General features: G+C 45.3%; 1 protein-coding gene across 1 annotated transcript; it reads left to right on the plus strand.

Annotated features, from left to right (window-relative positions):
* Positions 1 to 1,096: 1,096 nt before the first annotated feature.
* On the plus strand, positions 1,097 to 2,775 carry LOC111185888 (C-C motif chemokine 8-like). Its single transcript, XM_022595915.3, has 3 exons — positions 1,097 to 1,257; positions 2,073 to 2,190; positions 2,596 to 2,775. The coding sequence occupies exons 1-3, from the start codon at positions 1,182 to 1,184 to the stop codon at positions 2,699 to 2,701; spliced, it is 300 nt and encodes a 99-aa protein (XP_022451623.1). The 5' UTR covers positions 1,097 to 1,181; the 3' UTR covers positions 2,702 to 2,775.
* The last annotated feature ends 15,047 nt before the right edge of the window (positions 2,776 to 17,822 follow it).

The following is a 17,822-nucleotide window of genomic DNA, read 5'->3' on the forward strand; positions in this document are numbered from 1 at the left end:
GAAATTATATAATTCCCAACTGAAATTCTTCAATTAATTATGGTGCCTTTATATATGGACTCCTGTGGAGTCTTTAACATTCAAGATTATTGGAGAATATTGAATGATTTGTGGAAAATCTGGAAATATTCATTGAAAAGGTGACAGGCAAACTTGGGTTTGATGATGAGATTTTAGCTATAATACCAAAAGCAACATCTATGAAAGGAAAAAAATTGATAAATTGGACTTTATTAAAATTTAAAGCTTCTGCTCTATGAAAGCCATTGTTAAGAATATAAGCTACAGCCTGTGGAGAAAATATTTGCAATGCACATATCTGGTAAAGGACTTGAATGCAAAATATACAAAGAACTTCTTAAAGTCAACTGTAAGAAAAAAAATTTTTTTAATGGGCAAAAGATTTGACACCAAAAGCAAAAGACCCTTTTCAAACAGACCCATTCTACCTGAATCTGCATGATATATTGGGCTTCCGCATATCATTTCACTTGGAAAGAAACTTTAGTGTCTAGATAAAATATTTGGAAATCACCACCCTAAAAGATCAGTATTTGCCGCCCAGTTCTTAGGCTCCACAACAGAACATTCCAGGGCATTAAGACTTGAAGATTCCTGGATTCTATCGTTCTGCTAAGGTTCTATCAAGCTACCTGTATGAGGTTCTAAAGGAGCCTGACTTATTTAGGATGGCAGGGACACGAATCTGATAAAGAGACCAGGCAAAGCCTTAGGGCCCCGTCCCAGACCTCCCGGGACGTGGGGAGGGTCAGGCACTTGGTTCTCTTCGCTCTGTTAGGAACTCAGCTTCTACTCTTCCTTTCCAACAGATCATGTTCCATTTCAAAGAAATCAGAGCCCTTCATAGGCCAATAAGGTCACTTCCTACACTTTACTGGGCATAACCACATCCCCTTCCACCACTGCCCCACCATCTAAACAAATGATGGAAACTGCACGACTTCCCTTTCTCGGTGTTTGGAAATCACCACCAGGATCTGGCACCTACTCACCACATTTAGGGGCCTATTTTATCCTTCCTTAGACATGACCCTGCCCGTGTGCTCTGCTCCCTATAAAAGGCAGGCAGATCAGCCAGAGGAGCCAGAGTTGCAGAGAAGCTGAGACCAACTCAGAAACCTCCAGCTCTCAGGCTGAAGCTCCCATGCTCACCCTCCGGTATGAAGGTCTCTGCAGCACTTCTGTGTCTGCTGCTCACAGCAGCTGCCTTCAGCACCCAGGTGCTGGCTCAGCCAGGTAAGCCTCCTCTCTTCTTAAGCCTTAACATTTTAACTACCCCAGGTACTAACACCTGGCATGAGTCATCCCATGCTTGCTGCATAGCCTACATTAAAAAGATGGAGAGAATGAAATCCAGAGGGGAATTAAGAAGAGCTGGCATGTCACAACTGGTCAGAGGCAGAACCAGAACTAGAAGCCCAGGCCCCTGGAGCCAGGCTCCACGATCTTTCTCGACACCAGCTTTGGGACATTAAATGCAGCTGCTATCTCAACAATCCTCACCTTGTTTGGAGATGTGGCACAGAAGGAAGAACCATTTCTCATTGTGGATAGGAAGGACATTTCGGGCAGTAGTAGAGAGGAAGAAACTCTTGCTGAGGTTTCACATGTTGGATTACAGTCCAGGGTAGCTCCCAGAAGGGTGGCTGTGTAAGGAGGATAAGGACCCAGAGGCATCTCAGCATGTGACTTAGGTTGGCTCTAAGCCCATGGGGACAAATAGCTGGGAAGCAAGGTCTTAGAACTTACCTTCCCAGGGTCAGAGGTTTTGGATCTGTAGACCCTCCGAATCACGCTACAAGGATTAATCTTGTTACTCAAGATTTTGCCATCTGCAGTCAACAATGAGGGGCCCCATAGTTCAGCAGAGGAAACTGACTCACAGATAACATTTTATCTATGGGATCTGGACTAAAGCTCTGAACTAGGGAATGGTAGGTCTTAGTTAGAACTTGTGTATTTGCTTTGTCTTCTACCTTCTCCTTCTTCTCTTACAAATGCAGGCTGACAATACATTATAACTCTCTGACGCTTTGCAAAATGTTTTTCAGATTCAGTTTCCATCCCAATCACTTGTTGCTTTATTGTGATCAGTAAGAAGATCCCCTTCAAGAAGCTGGACAGCTACACAAGAATCACCAACAGCTGGTGTCCCCAGGAAGCTGTGATGTGAGTGGACCATGCCCGGCCACCGTCAGCCAAACATTCTATCTGAGTTCTATACTTCCAAATGAGTCAGATAAATATGCCATCTAATCCAAAGGACCCTTTACCCCATAGACAAATGAAGCCCATGAGAAGGAATCCATACTCACTCCAGGCTCTTCTGGAAGCTTGGTCAGATCATCCAAGTTCCTTTAGCCAGGAGCTAAAGGAAGGCTTCCCCTGGAGCAGTAGCAACAGAACTTCCTTTCTGGAACAGAGGCCTCTTCCTCCCTTTTCCCCTTCTTCCTGTCCCCATCCAGGCTCCTCACCCAGGGAGCAAGGGCTAATCATGTCCAGGGGCCAATGGACCAAGCTCCTGGGCAAAATCCTCAAGACACTCCATTTAACTGTGCCCTCTTTTCCCCACAGCTTCAAGACCAAAGCGGACAAGGAGGTCTGTGCTGACCCCAAGCAGAAGTGGGTCCAGAATTCCATAAAGCTCCTGGATCGAAAGCCCCAAGCCCTGAAGGCTTGAACCTTCGTACCTGGACTGAGACAGTCAGAGCCCTGGAAAATCTTATTTATTTCCCCCCGACCTTCCCCAGCTGTATTATTTTATTATAATGTCCAAAAAGAGGTTCTTTGTTTAATAATTTAAAACACATAGTTTCTTAAACAATAATTATATTTAAGTTATTGATGTTTTAACTTTATCTGCCATAAATCCTAATGAATGTAAAAACACAACATCTGGCGACGAGTTTTCCTTTGTGAGCTCAATTAAGCTCATGGTAAGATGGCACTGTTCTCCCTCCTACCTGCCTGTAGTATCCTGAGGTCCTTCCACTGATCATCAGAGTGAAACACCTTTGGATTCTTAGGAAATCAGCGCTCCTGGAAGTCGATGTGTGCTATGTAGTATTGTGATGGAAATTAATGTTATTAAATGACTATGGTGTTTTCAAAGAAAAAAATCGATATAATTTTAAACTACTTGGCCTTATTTTTCATGGGGTAACATTTGGCAGGAAGGGAGAAAATGGCAGCAATGAGTGACAACTGGGGGTGTGAGGATCATCCTCTAAATTCAGTCTTTTGGACTCAGCTGAGGATTACGCAGAACCTAGAAGGACCAGACCAGACTGTTCCAACCCTGTGGCTCCAGTCCCTAAATCACCTGCCCTTATTTAATAGAATCTAGATTCCTATTGCTTTTCTCTCCACACTTACCTTTGCCTGGTCTCTCTCTTGATCTCTTGCAACAGTCTGCAAACTTTTCTCCATAGCCCCAGGTTTTCTCCATCTAATTAATTCTCAAACCCAGAGTAATGTCCCAGAAATGAAACTGAGTCAAACAGGAAACTAGATGTCTATAACTTAGAGGTCCACTTAAGGTTCTTTACTGGAGATGAGCCTTCAACAGGACCGGTCTTGAGAGATCGGAATATGATGGGAAATGAAAGGATTCTTCAGAACTGATACAGGAGGGAGATGAGGGGAGGGGGCCAGAGGAAGGAATCCCATCTGGCTGCGCTCTGGGAAGAAAGAGGAGTCAGAGTTTTAGAAATGCAGGTTGGAGCCAGGTTGTAGGGGCTCTTGAATTTCAGATTGGGAAGTCAGCAGGTAATAAAGATGCACCGAAAGTTTTGAAATAGGAGAGAAGGAGAATATCACATTCAGAGGCGAGCATCAGGAAGAATAACCTAGTATCTGAGTACAGGATGGAGTGTGAGAGATAGAGGCCTGAGAGCAGGCTGCTGCCATGGTGCAGGGGAAATGATGGGGAAATAAATGGTACAGGGTGGGAGTGGAGATGAAGTGAGGAAGAATGGGCCAGAAAGAGTGATAGGTTAAATGTTGTAGAAGGTTGAGAATAATTGACCAAGACACAGACCCTTCTCTTATAATCTTGCAAACCAATATCTACAGGGCTTGCACCCTTGAGACACAGAATGAATTCATCTCTGTCACTATACCCTCAGCCCCCAATCTCAAAAATTTGCAAAATCCATTTGAAGCCATGGAGTCTCCTTTCCTTAATAGCATCTTAAGGACAAGATTCTCTTGTACTTCGTGAGCATAGCTGGCTCCTTTTTCAGACAGGAGACCCACAGCACCAAGGCACAAAGACCAGACCCCTCATTAAGGGAAAGAAGATTATTGTCCTGCTGACCCAAGTCCAGGGGGGCTGTCATTGGTTGGAGAAATACCATGATTCCAGTACAAACATGGAAACATAGCAAGGCAATGTTTCTGGGCTCTGATCCCAGAACTGACCCTGACTCTCTGAGTCACTTACAGCAAGTCAATTTCTCTCTCTGGCATTAAGATGCCCCATACAAAAGTGGAAGTTGTTCTGTGTCACAGGCAGGAAGTGAGAGGATCTGGCAGACAACCTCATAAACTCTCTCCTGCTCTAGGAGCCATGTCTCCTGGGAACTTGGCTACATCTGTTGGCTAGGGTAGGGCCAGGAAGAAAGTGCCTAGAATTAAAACCACTGAGCCAGCCAGGAGCCCAGCCTAATGGCAAACACCTGCAAGTCAGGTATATAACCTGTCTGAAGATGAGCTTTCCATTGAAGTCCAAGGTAGCACACCTAAACCCCAGGCATCTAAATAAGGCACCTAGATGTCAGCTGGGCAAAAGGAGTGCTTTCCAACCACAGTAGGCTCCATCCAGTTCTAACCGCTCTCTTCCACAGCTTCAAGGTCAAGCTGGCTCCGGAGATCTGGGCCCAGGGTTTTTCATGAACTACCTAGACACAAATCCTAAATTCCAAAGGCAAGAGACTCACCCTAAACTGGCACCAGGCCACAGCACAAGACACAATCCATTTGTTTTCCCCGAGCATTACCCAGAGGCACTCTGGGATTATGTCGTTGTATTTCAAATCACAATGAACTTTATTAATGACATTAAACATAAATGTGTTAAGTGATATGTCATCTTATTTAAGTTGTTGATGTTTTATGTGCCTTCACTTGAATATTAATATTTTGAAAATCCCCATAAAAATAGAGCTAGCATATGACCTTGCAATCCCACTCCTGGGCGTATATCCAGAGAAAAACGTTGTCTGAAAGGACACATGCACCCCAGCACTGTTTACAAGCCAAGACACGGAAGCGACCTAAATGTCCATTGACAAAGGAATGGATAAAGAAGATGTGGTACATATATACAATGGAATATTACTCAGCCACTAAAAAGAATGAAACAATGCCATTTGCAGCAACATGGATAGACCTAGAGATTGTCATACTGAGTGAAGTAAGTTAGGCAGAGAAAGAGAAATATCATATGGTATGCCTTGTATGTGGGATCTAAGAAGAAATGATACAAATGAACGTATTTACAAAACAGAAACAGACTCACAGACCTTAGAGAATGAACTTATGGTTACCAGAGGGAAGGGTGGGGCGGAAAGGATAGTTAGGGAGTTTGGGACTGACATGTACACACTGCTACATCTAAAATGGATAACCAACAAGGACCTACTGTATAGCACAGGGAACTCTGCTCATTGTTATGTGGCAGCCTGGATGGCAGGGGAGTTTGGGGAGAATGGTTACATGTATCTGTATGGCTGAGTCGCTTTGCTGTGCCCCTGAAATTATCACAATATTGTTAATTGGCTATACCCCAATATAAATTTAAAAGTTTTTTTTTTTAAAAAGAAAAACACATCCTTCCACTAATGGGTTCATACCTGTGAGCACAATTCATTCCCTTGTCAACTGGGGGCAAAGAACTGGTGAGGTCACTTGAAGCTAACAAGCATCCTCTAGGGCTCTCCTCTGATTTCACCCTGGGCTCGGGCAGGGAGCTTGCTGCGGGCTTGGACTCATTTCACTCTCTCAACAACTTCTCTGTGTCTCCTCACTTCTTGCTTTCTGCACACAGGCTCCTCCTTGGGTGTCATCTCAGGTCAGGGGTTGGCTCAGCCTGCACATTTGCCTGAGGCTCAGAAGTGCGGGGCAGTGAACACTCTGGGTGACAACTTTCCACCAATGCAGGGTGGAAGGCAGATGTTTAAATGCTTCTGCCACCCTTCCTTCCAGCGGCTGATTCTGGGAGCCATTCTGCAGGCATGTCAGTCAGTTCAGGAGAAGCTATCCCCATTGCCCACTATACCGACCTTGATTCTGCATGCTTCTGTTCGTTCCTCCTCCTTTTCCGTCTCACTCGGCTGCCTCTCAGTCATGATCTCTGGGGTCACTTCCCAAAGGAGCTATGTATGAGAGAAGTTCTCATCTCAGGCTCTGCCTTATTGATTCATTGTTTTATGCAGTCAATATTTGTTCTCCTTCTCCCAGCCAATGCCTGGATTTCAACAGGCAAGTTTGCTGGCTCAGGGCCAGGGATTTAGCTGGGCATTTGTTTGGTGTGTTTACCAAGGCTGGGGCTGGGGTCAAGATCAGGGACTCACCCAGTATGTTCTTTGGGACCAGGGCTGGGGCCAAGACTGTGGACTCAACCAGCATGTTTGGTAGAACTGGGTTCAAGAGGTCAGCCCACAAGTCAGGGTCAACCGGATGAGAACTGAGTTAGCCACGTAGCTAGGAGAATGGTGACCTAAAGAAGGATTTAGCAAATAAGTAAATGTATTGAAGATAATGGAAGCCATCTCCCTTACTGTTGGAGAAGCTTCCATAGAAAAATATGGAATGTTGGAAGCTAGAAAAACCCTGTGGTGTTGGACTGCAATTGGAGGTATCAGTGTGAACTTGAGGTTTTACAGGTAGATGGTACATATAGACAGATAGATAGATAGACAGATAAAGATAGATGGATAGATAGATGGTAGATAGATAGATGGATAGATTGATAGAGATAGATAGATAGATATACACACATGGATGACAGGACATGCATATATTAAGCATATATTCAACCACCAAACACCTTTCCAGATATGGCTAAATATTTTCCAGAGTTTTGTCACCAGTTTACACTCACTCCTACCAGCAATGTATGAGAGTTTGAGTTATTCCATATTTGGTATTTCAACACTTGGTACTGTCATTCTTTTTAAGTTAGCCATGATGATTATATGTATAATTCCACATACTTATGGTTTAAATTTGCATTTTACTCTGACAGATTAGGTTGAACATCTATTTAAATGTTTATTAGATATCTTCTTTTATGAAGGTCCACTTCATATCCTTTGCCCATTTTTAGATTGTTTAGATTTGGATCTTGTCTATTTTTAGATTGCCTGTCTTTTTATTATGAATTTGTAGAAGTATTTTCTATATTCTGAATAGGAATCTTTTGACAGACATGTGAATTGAAATATCTTCTCATAATCTGTTATTTTATTTTTCGCTCCTGTTTTGCCTTTTGATGATACAGCTTCCTGATTTGATTTGATTTGATTGATTGATTGATTTCCATGGAAGGGCTTACAAAGACCAAGATGTAGGTAACTAGAGAGATACAGGATCAGGGTGCTGTACACATGTGTTGAATTGTTCTTAGGCAACAGGTTCAAATGTAATTAATTGGCCTAAGAGAAATTTCTGTCTCACTCTTCAGCGAGTAAGTAGATCAGAGCCTAGTTTTTAATCCCATTGAGTTGGAGCTTCTCTGTATATATCTCTTGGGAGAGAAATGTATTTCAATTCAGCATCGTCTACTGAGTGCCACTGTGTGCTTGGTGCAATGCTGGCACTGTTGAGGGTGCCATTACGGTGGTAAAAGAGACTCAGCACCCCCATCAGGACTTCCTCATAATGCACTAATGAGTATCACTGGGCAGAGGCCAGAGGATAGTTGGCCCAAGATAGGCCTTTGCTGATTTACCAGAGAGAGGTGGGGTTAAGAGCATCCAAGGAGGGGGATACTTAGAGCAAAGGCCTCAAATAAGGAGAAGTCCAGAGGGACTGGGGAATGGCAAAGAGACCTCAGTGGCTAGAGTTAGTTTCAGGCTTTGCATTGTGTATGTGGATAGGGAGAGGCTAGGATGGGGAACCCCCGTTTTGTTGACCTTCCTAACAGGAAATACAGCTTCCTAATTTTAAAATAGTCCATTTATCAATATGTTCCTTTATGGTTAGTGCTTTTGTTTTCTGCTGAAGAAAACTTTTTTTAACCAGATGTCACAAAGTTATTCTCTTACATTATCTTCAAAAAGCGTTATTTTTTGTTGTTCACATTTAGAACTACAATCCACCTTAACTTGATTTTTGGGTATGCTGAAAGTTAGCGATCAAGATTTTATTTTTCCATATAAATATCCAATTGATTCAGCATCAATTATTCAAAAGAGTTCTTTTTCTTAACTACTCCACAGTGCAAACTTAGGTTATATCCAATATCAATATATGTATGGTTCTATTTCTGCACTCTTTAATCTGTTCCCTTGGCATATCATCCATTCTTGGAACAATGGCACCATGTCATAATGACTATTGCTTTCTAAAAACTGTTAACATCTGGGAGTGTAAGTCCTACAACTTTGTTCTTCTTTAAAAGTTGTCTTAACTATTTTTGGTTTCTTATTTCTCCTTTAAAAGGAATCAGCTTATCAATCTCCACAAAATTCTTGCTTGGATTTTAATTGGGATTACATTGAATTAGGAGGAAAATCTGTTACCGAATCAAATTTGGGTCCACTCGCCTGTGGACAGAAGAACTTCCGTTTCTTTGGCCACTGCACCAGGGTGTGCCGAATACAAAGCTTTTTCTGCCTGCATTTTTTATTTAGTCGTGGGAAGGGGCAGCCTCAGGCATTCATCCTGGGAGTCTCCCCCAAAGACAGGACAGCAGAAACTAAAAACTATAAACACCTGAATTAGCAATGCAACAACAGGCAAAATGCTAAGACCCCAGTGGGTAGGGAGACTGCACACCTCAGTTTGCCCAGGACAATTCTGCCTTACCCCTGTCTGGCTTGGAAAATCAATTACATGATAATCTTCCCACAGAGGAGAACCCTTATGTCCTTTTAGGCTCCTTGGATCATTGGTAAGTATTCATTTTTTACTATATGCTGGTCCAGGGAGTGACCAGAAAGATGAATCTGTTTTCTAGAGTAGAAGTAGGAGGGCTTGAGCTGGAAGGTCATCAGCCATCCATTTCAGAGCAAGTTTGTTTCCCTATGAAATCTGTGAAGCCAGACCCAATGTAAGCCAGACCTCACATAATTCCTGTATGGGCCAGATGGAAAGATGAATGTTGTAATGGATGGGATATTATAAGCAAAGACAGAGATAAGAAAGAAGGTGATGTGAAGGAAGAAGTGAGGCAAGTGGTCTTGCACGGTGTTCAGTAGTGGTGGATGGGCTTCCCTCCTCCACCGTCACAATGGAAATATTCTCTCTCTCTGCAGGCTTGCCTTTCTCTGGAGAGACCCAGTCTGAGGGGCAGAGAATGCCAGCTAGCGTGTCTCCCTCCTCTTTTCATTAGTCACCCCAGCAGCCAGATACCTGTTCTATAAAATGGAAAGGTTGCACTGTCTCAATATTCCTTAGAGGCTTAAACAGTGAAAGAAGTTGGACAGAGAAATCTTGAGTACAGGGTTCCCCAGCTCTGCTTCCTTGAGCAGCTGTAGTTTTCATCGGGTATATATCAGGCTTCCCAATAAGTTATTCCTGGAGAATAGACATCAGCAGGTAAACACACCTCTGAAAACCACAACATTGCAGAATGAAATTAACTCCACTGTTAGGATCTTAGATGGTAAGGCATTAAGAATGTCCAGGGCTGGGCTTCCCTGGTGGCGCAGTGGTTGAGAGTCCACCTGCCTATGCAGGGGACACAGGTTCGTGCCCCGGTCCGGGAAGCTCCCACATGCCGCGGAGTCCGCGGCTGGGCCCGTGAGCCATGGCCGCTGAGCCTGCGCGTCCGGAGCCTGTGCTCCGCAACGGAGGCCACAGCAGTGAGAAGCCTGCGTACCGGGGAGGGGGGGAGGGGGGGAGGGGGGGAGGGGGGGAGGGAGGGGGAAGGGGGCAGAAGCAAGGTGCTAGGAAAGGGCTTAGAGGGCATTTAGCCATTTCAATTGGGCTTTAAAGATTGATTAGTATTTTCCAACAGGTAAAGAAGGGGAGGGATGAAGCCCTCAGGCAGCAAAGCTCAGAAGGTGTTGGGACACGGTAAGCCCTCTGCTGTGTGACTTAGGACAGGGTACAAGAGGAGAAGGAGGAAGAGAAAATATTTTGGATTCAGATAGGAGGGTCGTGAGTCCCATGCTAGGGAGCATGGATATTCTGGGGAGATGGGGAGCCATCCACAGAGGGTCTCTGAGCACAGGGGTACCATGATGAGATCTATTTAGACTTTCCTAGAGACGGCAGCCCTCAGGGTATTAGCTAATGATTTTTTTTTCTCTTCCTCCCATTGGGAACTCCTAGTCTTCAAGAACATATTTATTTTCCTTCTACCCTGGGGTTTGTAATCAAACATGAATTTAATCTGCCTAAACACACATACCACAGAAGCAAAGTTTCTGTTTTGTCCAAAGAAGACTGTAATCAGGCATTCACACTCCTTCAGCTCTCTGGGTGTTTCTTTTTATCCTATTTGAAATAAACATTCTTTTTTTTCCTTTCTTTCTTTTTTTTTTTCTGCGGCATGTGGCATCCTCCTGGACCGAGGCACGAACCCGTATCCCCTGCATCGGCAGGCGGACTCACAACCACTGCGCCACCAGGGAAGCCCTGAAATAAACATTCTTGTAAAATAGTGCAACCTCAGAATACAGATCAAGGGATAGAGCTCAAAAAAAAAAAAAAAAAAAAAGATGGGTGGAAGACCTAAATAGACATTTCTCCAGATAGGTTATCCAGGTGGCCAATAGGCACATGAAAAGATGCTCAACAGCGCTAATTATCAGAGAAATGCAAATCAAAACCACAGTGAGGTATCACCTCACACTGGTGAGAACGGCCATAGTTTAAAAGTCTACAAATAACAAATGCTGGAGAGGGTGTGGAGAAAAGGGAACCCTCCTACACTGTTGGTGGGAATGTAAACTGATACAGCCACTATGGAGATTCCTTAAAAACCTAAAAATACCGTTGCCATATGATCCAGCAATCCCACTCCTGGGCATATATCTGTAAAGAAACTCCAATTCGAAAAGATACATGTACCCCAATGCTCATAAGCAGCACTATTTACAATAGCCAAGATACGGAAGCAACATAAATGTCCATCAACAGATGAAGAGATAAAGAAGATGTGGTGTGTGTGTGTGTATATATATATATATGACCTTCAAGATGGCGGAAGAGTAAGACGTGGAGATCACCTTCCTCCCCACAGATACATCAGAAATACATCTACACGTGGAACACCTCCTACAGAACACCTACTGAACGCTGGCAGAAGACCTCAGACCTCCCAAAAGGCAAGAAACTCCCCACGCACCTGGGTAGGGCAAAAGAAAAAAGAAAAAACAGAGACAAAGAATAGCGACGGGACCTGCACCAGTGGGAGGGAGCTGTGAAGGAGGAAAAGTTTCCACACACTAGAAGCCCCTTCGCGGGCGGAGACTGCTGGTGGCGGAGGGGGAAAGCTTCGGGTCCGCGGAGGACAGCGCAGCCACAGGGGTGCAGAGGGCAAAGCGGAGAGATTCCCGCACAGAGGATCGGTGCCGACCGGCACTCACCAGCCCGAGAGGCTTGTCTGCTCACCCGCCGGGGCGGGCGGGGCTGGGAGCTGAGGCTCGGGCTTCGGTCGGAGCGCCGGGAGAGGACTGGGGTTGGCGGCGTGAACACTGCCTGAAGGGACTAGTGCGCCACAGCTAGCCGGGAGGGAGTCCGGGAAAAGTCTGGAGATTCCGAAGAGGCAATAGAGAACATTGTCTTGGGGTGCGCGAGGAGAGGGGATTCAGAGCACCGCCTAAACGAGCTCCAGAGACGGGCGCGAGCTACGGCTATCAGCGCGGACCCCGGAGACGGGCATGAGACGCCAAGGCTGCTCCTGCAGCCACCAAGAAGCCTGTGTGCGAGCACAGGTCACTCTCCACACCCCCCTTCAGGGGAGCCTGTGCAGCCCGCCACTGCCAGGGTCCCGGGATCCAGGGACAACTTCCCCGGGAGAACCCACGGCGCGCCTCAGGCTGGTGCAACGTCGCGCCGGCCTCTGCCGCCGCAGGCTCGCCCCGCACTCCGTGCCCCTCCCTACCCCGGCCTGAGTGAGCCAGAGCCCCCGAATCAGCTGCTCCTCTAACCCCGTCCTGTCTCAGCGAAGATCAGTTGCCCTCAGGCGACCTACACGCAGAGGCGGGGCCAAATCCAAAGCTGAGCCCCGGGAGCTGTGCGAGCGAAGGACAGAAAGGGAAATCTCTCCCAGCAGCCTCAGGAGCAGCGGATTAAAGCTCCACAATCAACTTGATGTACCCTGCATCTGTGGAATACATGAATAGACAACGAATCCCCCCAAAATTGAGGCGGTGGACTTTGGGAGCAACTGTAGACTTGGGGTTTGCTTTCTGCATCTAATTTGTTTCTGGTTTTATGTTTAACTTAGTTTAGTATTTAGAGTTTATCATTGGTAGATTTCTTTTATTGATTTGCTTGCTCTCTTCCTCCTTTATATATATATATATATATATATATATATATATATATATATATTTTACTCAGCCATAAAAAACAATGAAATAATGCCATTTGCAGCAACATGGATGGGCCTAGAGATTATACTAAGTGAAGTAAGTCAGAAAGAGAAAGACAAATACCATATGATATCACTTATATGTAGAATCTAAAATATGATACAAATGAACTTATTTACAGAACAGAAACAGACTCAGACATAGAAAACAAACATTGTTACCAAAGGGGAAAGGGGTTGGGGGAAGGATAAATTAGGAGTTTGGGATTAGCAGATACAAACTACTATATGTAAAATAAATAAACAAGGTCCTACTGTACAGCACAAGGAATTATATTCAATATCCTGTAATAAACCGTAACGGGAAAGAATATGAAAAATAACATATATATATAAAACTGAATCACTTTGCTATATACCAGAAACTAACACAACATTGTAAATTAACTATACTTCAATGAACACAGAATTTTTTCAAAATTGAAATTATTGGCACAGGACTGAGCACTTTGCATGCACTCATTATCTTATTAGGTTCTCAGAACATCACAATGAGGTAATAATTAGCAATCAGTTCCTCTTAGAGGCTCAGAGAGGTAAGCAATTTGCTCCAAATCATATAACCAGTAAATGGCAAATACAGGACTTAAATCCATGTCTGGTTGACTCCAGACCCCAGGCCCCTAAACATATTTTCTTACAAGATAATAGGTCCTGAAGCAGAGGGAAGGACAGACAGGAGTCCCTTCAGCTGGAAGTGTTTGAATGTCCCCCCACTCACTCAATTTGGAGAAGAGTGGGGTGAATGTGTAGGAGTGGATTGTAAGAGGATAATAACATACAAGACTCAGTTGGTTAAATTCATTGGCATGAATGTGCTTATCCAGAATTCAGGATTCAATGCACTAGCACAAGTACTTGGGGATGATGAATATTTAGCTAGATTGGCTGATTGGAATCTAGGCTTTAAAACAGGCCTGCAATTGATGAAGTTGAAATGCCAGAACTCCCCTGGGACATTAGGAAGGTGTCTTAAAGGCTCAGGGAAGTGGGTCTATTGAAAAGGATCTATTATGTGTAAGCTGCCTAGCCATCCCTAACTGCACTCCCGGGCAAGGCCAGAGGACACTTCCTTTACCAAGGCATGCTTTGATGGGGCCGTGAGAGGAGGGCAGTGTTCTTAAGAGCTCTCTGGTGGCTATTCACTACAGATCAGAGATGGCCACGGGATATGCTGGAATCCCGCGGTTCTCAAATTTTAGTGCCCATTAAGAATCACCTGGAGGGCTTGATACAACACAGCCTGCCATCCTACTATTGGTGACAACTTAAGTAATCATGATGCCAGCAGCTGCCATTATTATGCTCCTAAAATATATGAGCAACCCAATTCCAGAATCCCATTTAGAAGGTCTATTACCAGAAGCCACTTCTGGTACCTAAACCTATGTTAGTGAGGAGGAAACAGATGACACTGAAATTGGAATGATTTGAGGAGGGTTTAATAAAAATGCTATTTATCAAGATGTGGGCTGGGTGTGGAGAAACCATAGGGCTGCTTTGGTACTCTGAGGCTAGTGACAGCATGGTGACCACCCTTGGACCCGAAGGAGCAAGGACAGAGTGTGGTTCCCCAAAACTGGACGGAGAGATTCGTGGAGAGGGCCACCTGGAAAGGAAGTGAAAACCATTGGTTGAGGGCTGCATCCAGGCAGAGGTATAAGGAGGCAACAGAGAAATCAGTACTTCACCCTAACTACTCCCTCTTTCCAACACCCTGCAGGGTTCCCCCATGTCCATACCCAACCCAAAGCCAGAAGACCTGCAATCTCATTGATGTGATCCACAAAAGAATGGCATATGTGTCTGCAGGGACAAGCTTGAAATCTTTTCTTTTGTGGTTCCTGAGACGTTTTTATGTCTAAGACTTATAAAATGAGTCAAAGAGTGAACACTTTTGATATTCCCTGGAAGCGATTGTGTAAGATCAGAATTATTTGTTCTTGGAATGCTTGGAGGAAGAGCTGTTAAAGCTTCTGGAGACTAGAGGATGTTTTGTGGGAAGGTTTTCCATTACTGACTCAAATTTTTAAATAGTTTGACGATTTAAAAAAATTTTTTTCTTGCAATCTGGTAAGTTAGATTTTAAGAAATCCATCCACTTCTTCTAAATTAAAGTTGCTGGCATAAGGTTCTTATTTTCTTCTTGGTGTCTGCAGGCTCTGTAGTGATGTTCCCTACTGGTGCCTTTTTTCCTTTTTTCATGGTCAGTTCAGGAGAGTTTCAGCTTCTTTGTAGGCTTGTCAAAGAACAAAATTTGAGCTTCTTTAGCCCTTTGTCTATATATTCTTTTCTATTTCACAAAACATAGCTCTTTATTTCATTTCTTTTACTATCACTGGGCTTGTTTTGCTAGAGTAGAAAAACTTGCAAGGATGGAAAGTGGACAGGAGAATATTCCAAGCAGGTGCAAAAAGCAAGCAAAGTCTGGGAGCCAAGAATGAGCATGGGGATAGGAATACTCAGGCCAAGGGCCTTGCCAGGTATTCTATCATAGTCCAAGCTGTTCCCTCCTTGCCACCGTGCTCATTGGCACTCCCCCCCCCCACTCCAAGCTCCTAGCTCAGACCCCTTGCAGGAGGGAGCCAGGTTCAGGAACAAAGAGCCCACTTCATTGCTCTGTTCCCCACCCCGTCCTATCAATGATCCTTCCTGAAAACAAGGGGCTTAGACAAATCAGTGGTTTTCAAACCGTATCCCTCTGGGCCTGAGTAGCAGAAGGGAGCACCTAGATGTGATAGGAGGAGCCTGGTCACCAGAAGCTGGCTTTTAATTTGTCTCCAGTATGAGACTTCCACCTAAAACTTGCCTTGGAAAAAGACAGCAGCTACATGAAACTCTCTTGGTGATTATATGTAAACAGACTGGTTTTTCTCCCAGTGTCACCCCTCACTCCTCATGAGAAGTTGGGCAAGTTATTTAATCTCTCTGCCCCTCGGTGTCCCCATCTGTAAATGGGCATGATAATAATAGCGCTTACCTTGTCAGGAGTAAATATGTAATAGGGGAAAGTCCTTAGCATAGGAGTTCTTTTCTATGGTTTCTTTTTCATTTTAGAGAAAGCAGCTCCTCGGATCACTTACTAGGGTGAGTGCCAGCACATCTGTGCTCTGTCTTCATCTCTGTGGTCTGGGTGGCTGGAGGGAAACGGTGCCTACCCTGCTACAGGCCACAGCTTTTGCCTTGCATTTCCTGGAAAACTCTTTGGCAACCCAGCCTCCAGCTTAGTAGATTCAGGATACACGGTAAGAATTCAGAATCTTAGTAGATTCATCTTGACTTGACTGTACCCTGGCCAGGCAATGATCCCTCTGGGGGCCCCCATCCTCTCTGCCTCTCTACAAAGGCAGGCGGGGCAGCCAGAGCTGCCAAGTGGCTGAGATAAACCCAGAAACCAACAGCTCTTAGGCTGAAGCTCACATCTTCCCCTTCCAACAGGAAGGTGTCCACAGCGCCTCTGTGTCTGCTGCTCACAAGCAGCTGCCATCAGCACCCAGGTGCTCACTCAGCCAAGTAAATTCAATCTTTCTCCCCCCTTCCCTTCCTCTCTCTCCTTGCCTCTGTTTCTCATCTTCTAGGAAGGCCTAAGCCAAAGCGACCCACTTCGGAGACTCTCAGAGCACCTGGGGTCCTTGGAGTTTTAACATCTAATTTTGGAGACAGAAAGCAGAAGCCCAGGTTGGGGACAGCAGGCACCCTACCTGCCCCCTCCCGCCTCCAGGACACTGCAGAGCCAGAATAAAGCCTAAACTCTACTGAAAATCCAGGGCCTTTCCTTTGACCCCAGATGATCTCCCCAAACACTGCAGGTTGGGGGGCCATATCCAGGACCTGTCACACTGGCCTCCCTCAGTTAGCAAAGATGTGTCCCCACCATGCAGAATCAACCTCAAAATCTTGAGCCACATGTTCCTGGTTCCACCCTCTCTCGGGGCGGCCGGCAGGAGCACTGGACCTGCGTGGAGAAGACACACTTCTACCTCTTAGCTTTCCTTCCCCTGCTGCGTTCAAGCTGAGAAAAGCCTGACATCTCAGATGCTTTTTCTCTGTGACTTTATTTCTAGATGCACCCCGCGACCTGTTCAACTGCTGTTTCACATTTAACCATAAGAAGATCCCCTTGCAGAGGCTGAAGAGCTATGGAATCACCAGTAGCCAGTGTCCGCAGGCAGCTGCCCTGTAGCTAAAACCCTGCTCCCCTCCAGCCCCCCACCTCATCTCACCCCTTCCCTTTCTTCCATCCCCCCCATCCTAAGTTCTGCCCCACAAGACAGACATAGACTAATTTGAGATGTCCTACTCAGGGGATAAGATCCAACCAGACTATGTAATCCAAAGCCTCCTATTATTACATCAGGGACAGGCCCAGAGAGGGCCAGTAACATCCCACACCCTCCTTGCTGAATGGGTACCAGCTCACACTTGGGTGGTTGCTTTGCTGGATGCCAGGCCAGCTTCTCCCAGGGCGCAGCAAGAACAGCAACTACCCCCAGAGGGCCTCTCCTTTCCACACCCCTCTGACTTCCTGTCCCAGGGTAGCCCCTCACCTGTAGCAGGTGGGCCTGGTCATCCCTAATGAGTCATCCCTTGGATAAAACCCTCCAACATTTCACCTAACCCTGCCAGCCCACCTTCATCCACAGCTTCAGAACCAAACTGGCCAAGGACATCGGTGCCAACCCAAAGGAGAAATGGGTCTGGAATTACATGAAACACCTGGGTCAGAAACCTCACAGCCTGAAGACTCGGACTCTTTCGGCCACACTAAGACCAAGCCAGAGGCTGAGAAATGATTCTTCTCCCCCAGGCTTCCTGTCTCTATCCTGGACTAAATTGACCTGAATTTTCAAATAGGGTGCTTTCTGTTTCCTGATGCAAAATGTACTATGTCTTATGTAATATTTAGTCTATTATTTGAATTGTGGCTGGTTGGGGAGTTATTTTGAATATTGGTGATCTCTTTTTTTAAAGCAAGGCCTTGAGCCACTTGGTTCCTGTCATGAGCCCCAGTTCCTTCTTCTGTAAGCTG

The sequence above is a fragment of the Delphinapterus leucas genome, chromosome 19 (genome assembly GCF_059928025.1).
Source record: "Delphinapterus leucas isolate spDelLeu-1000000601 "Yukka" chromosome 19, BTC_Dleu_Yukka2, whole genome shotgun sequence".
Lineage (NCBI taxonomy): Eukaryota > Metazoa > Chordata > Mammalia > Artiodactyla > Monodontidae > Delphinapterus > Delphinapterus leucas.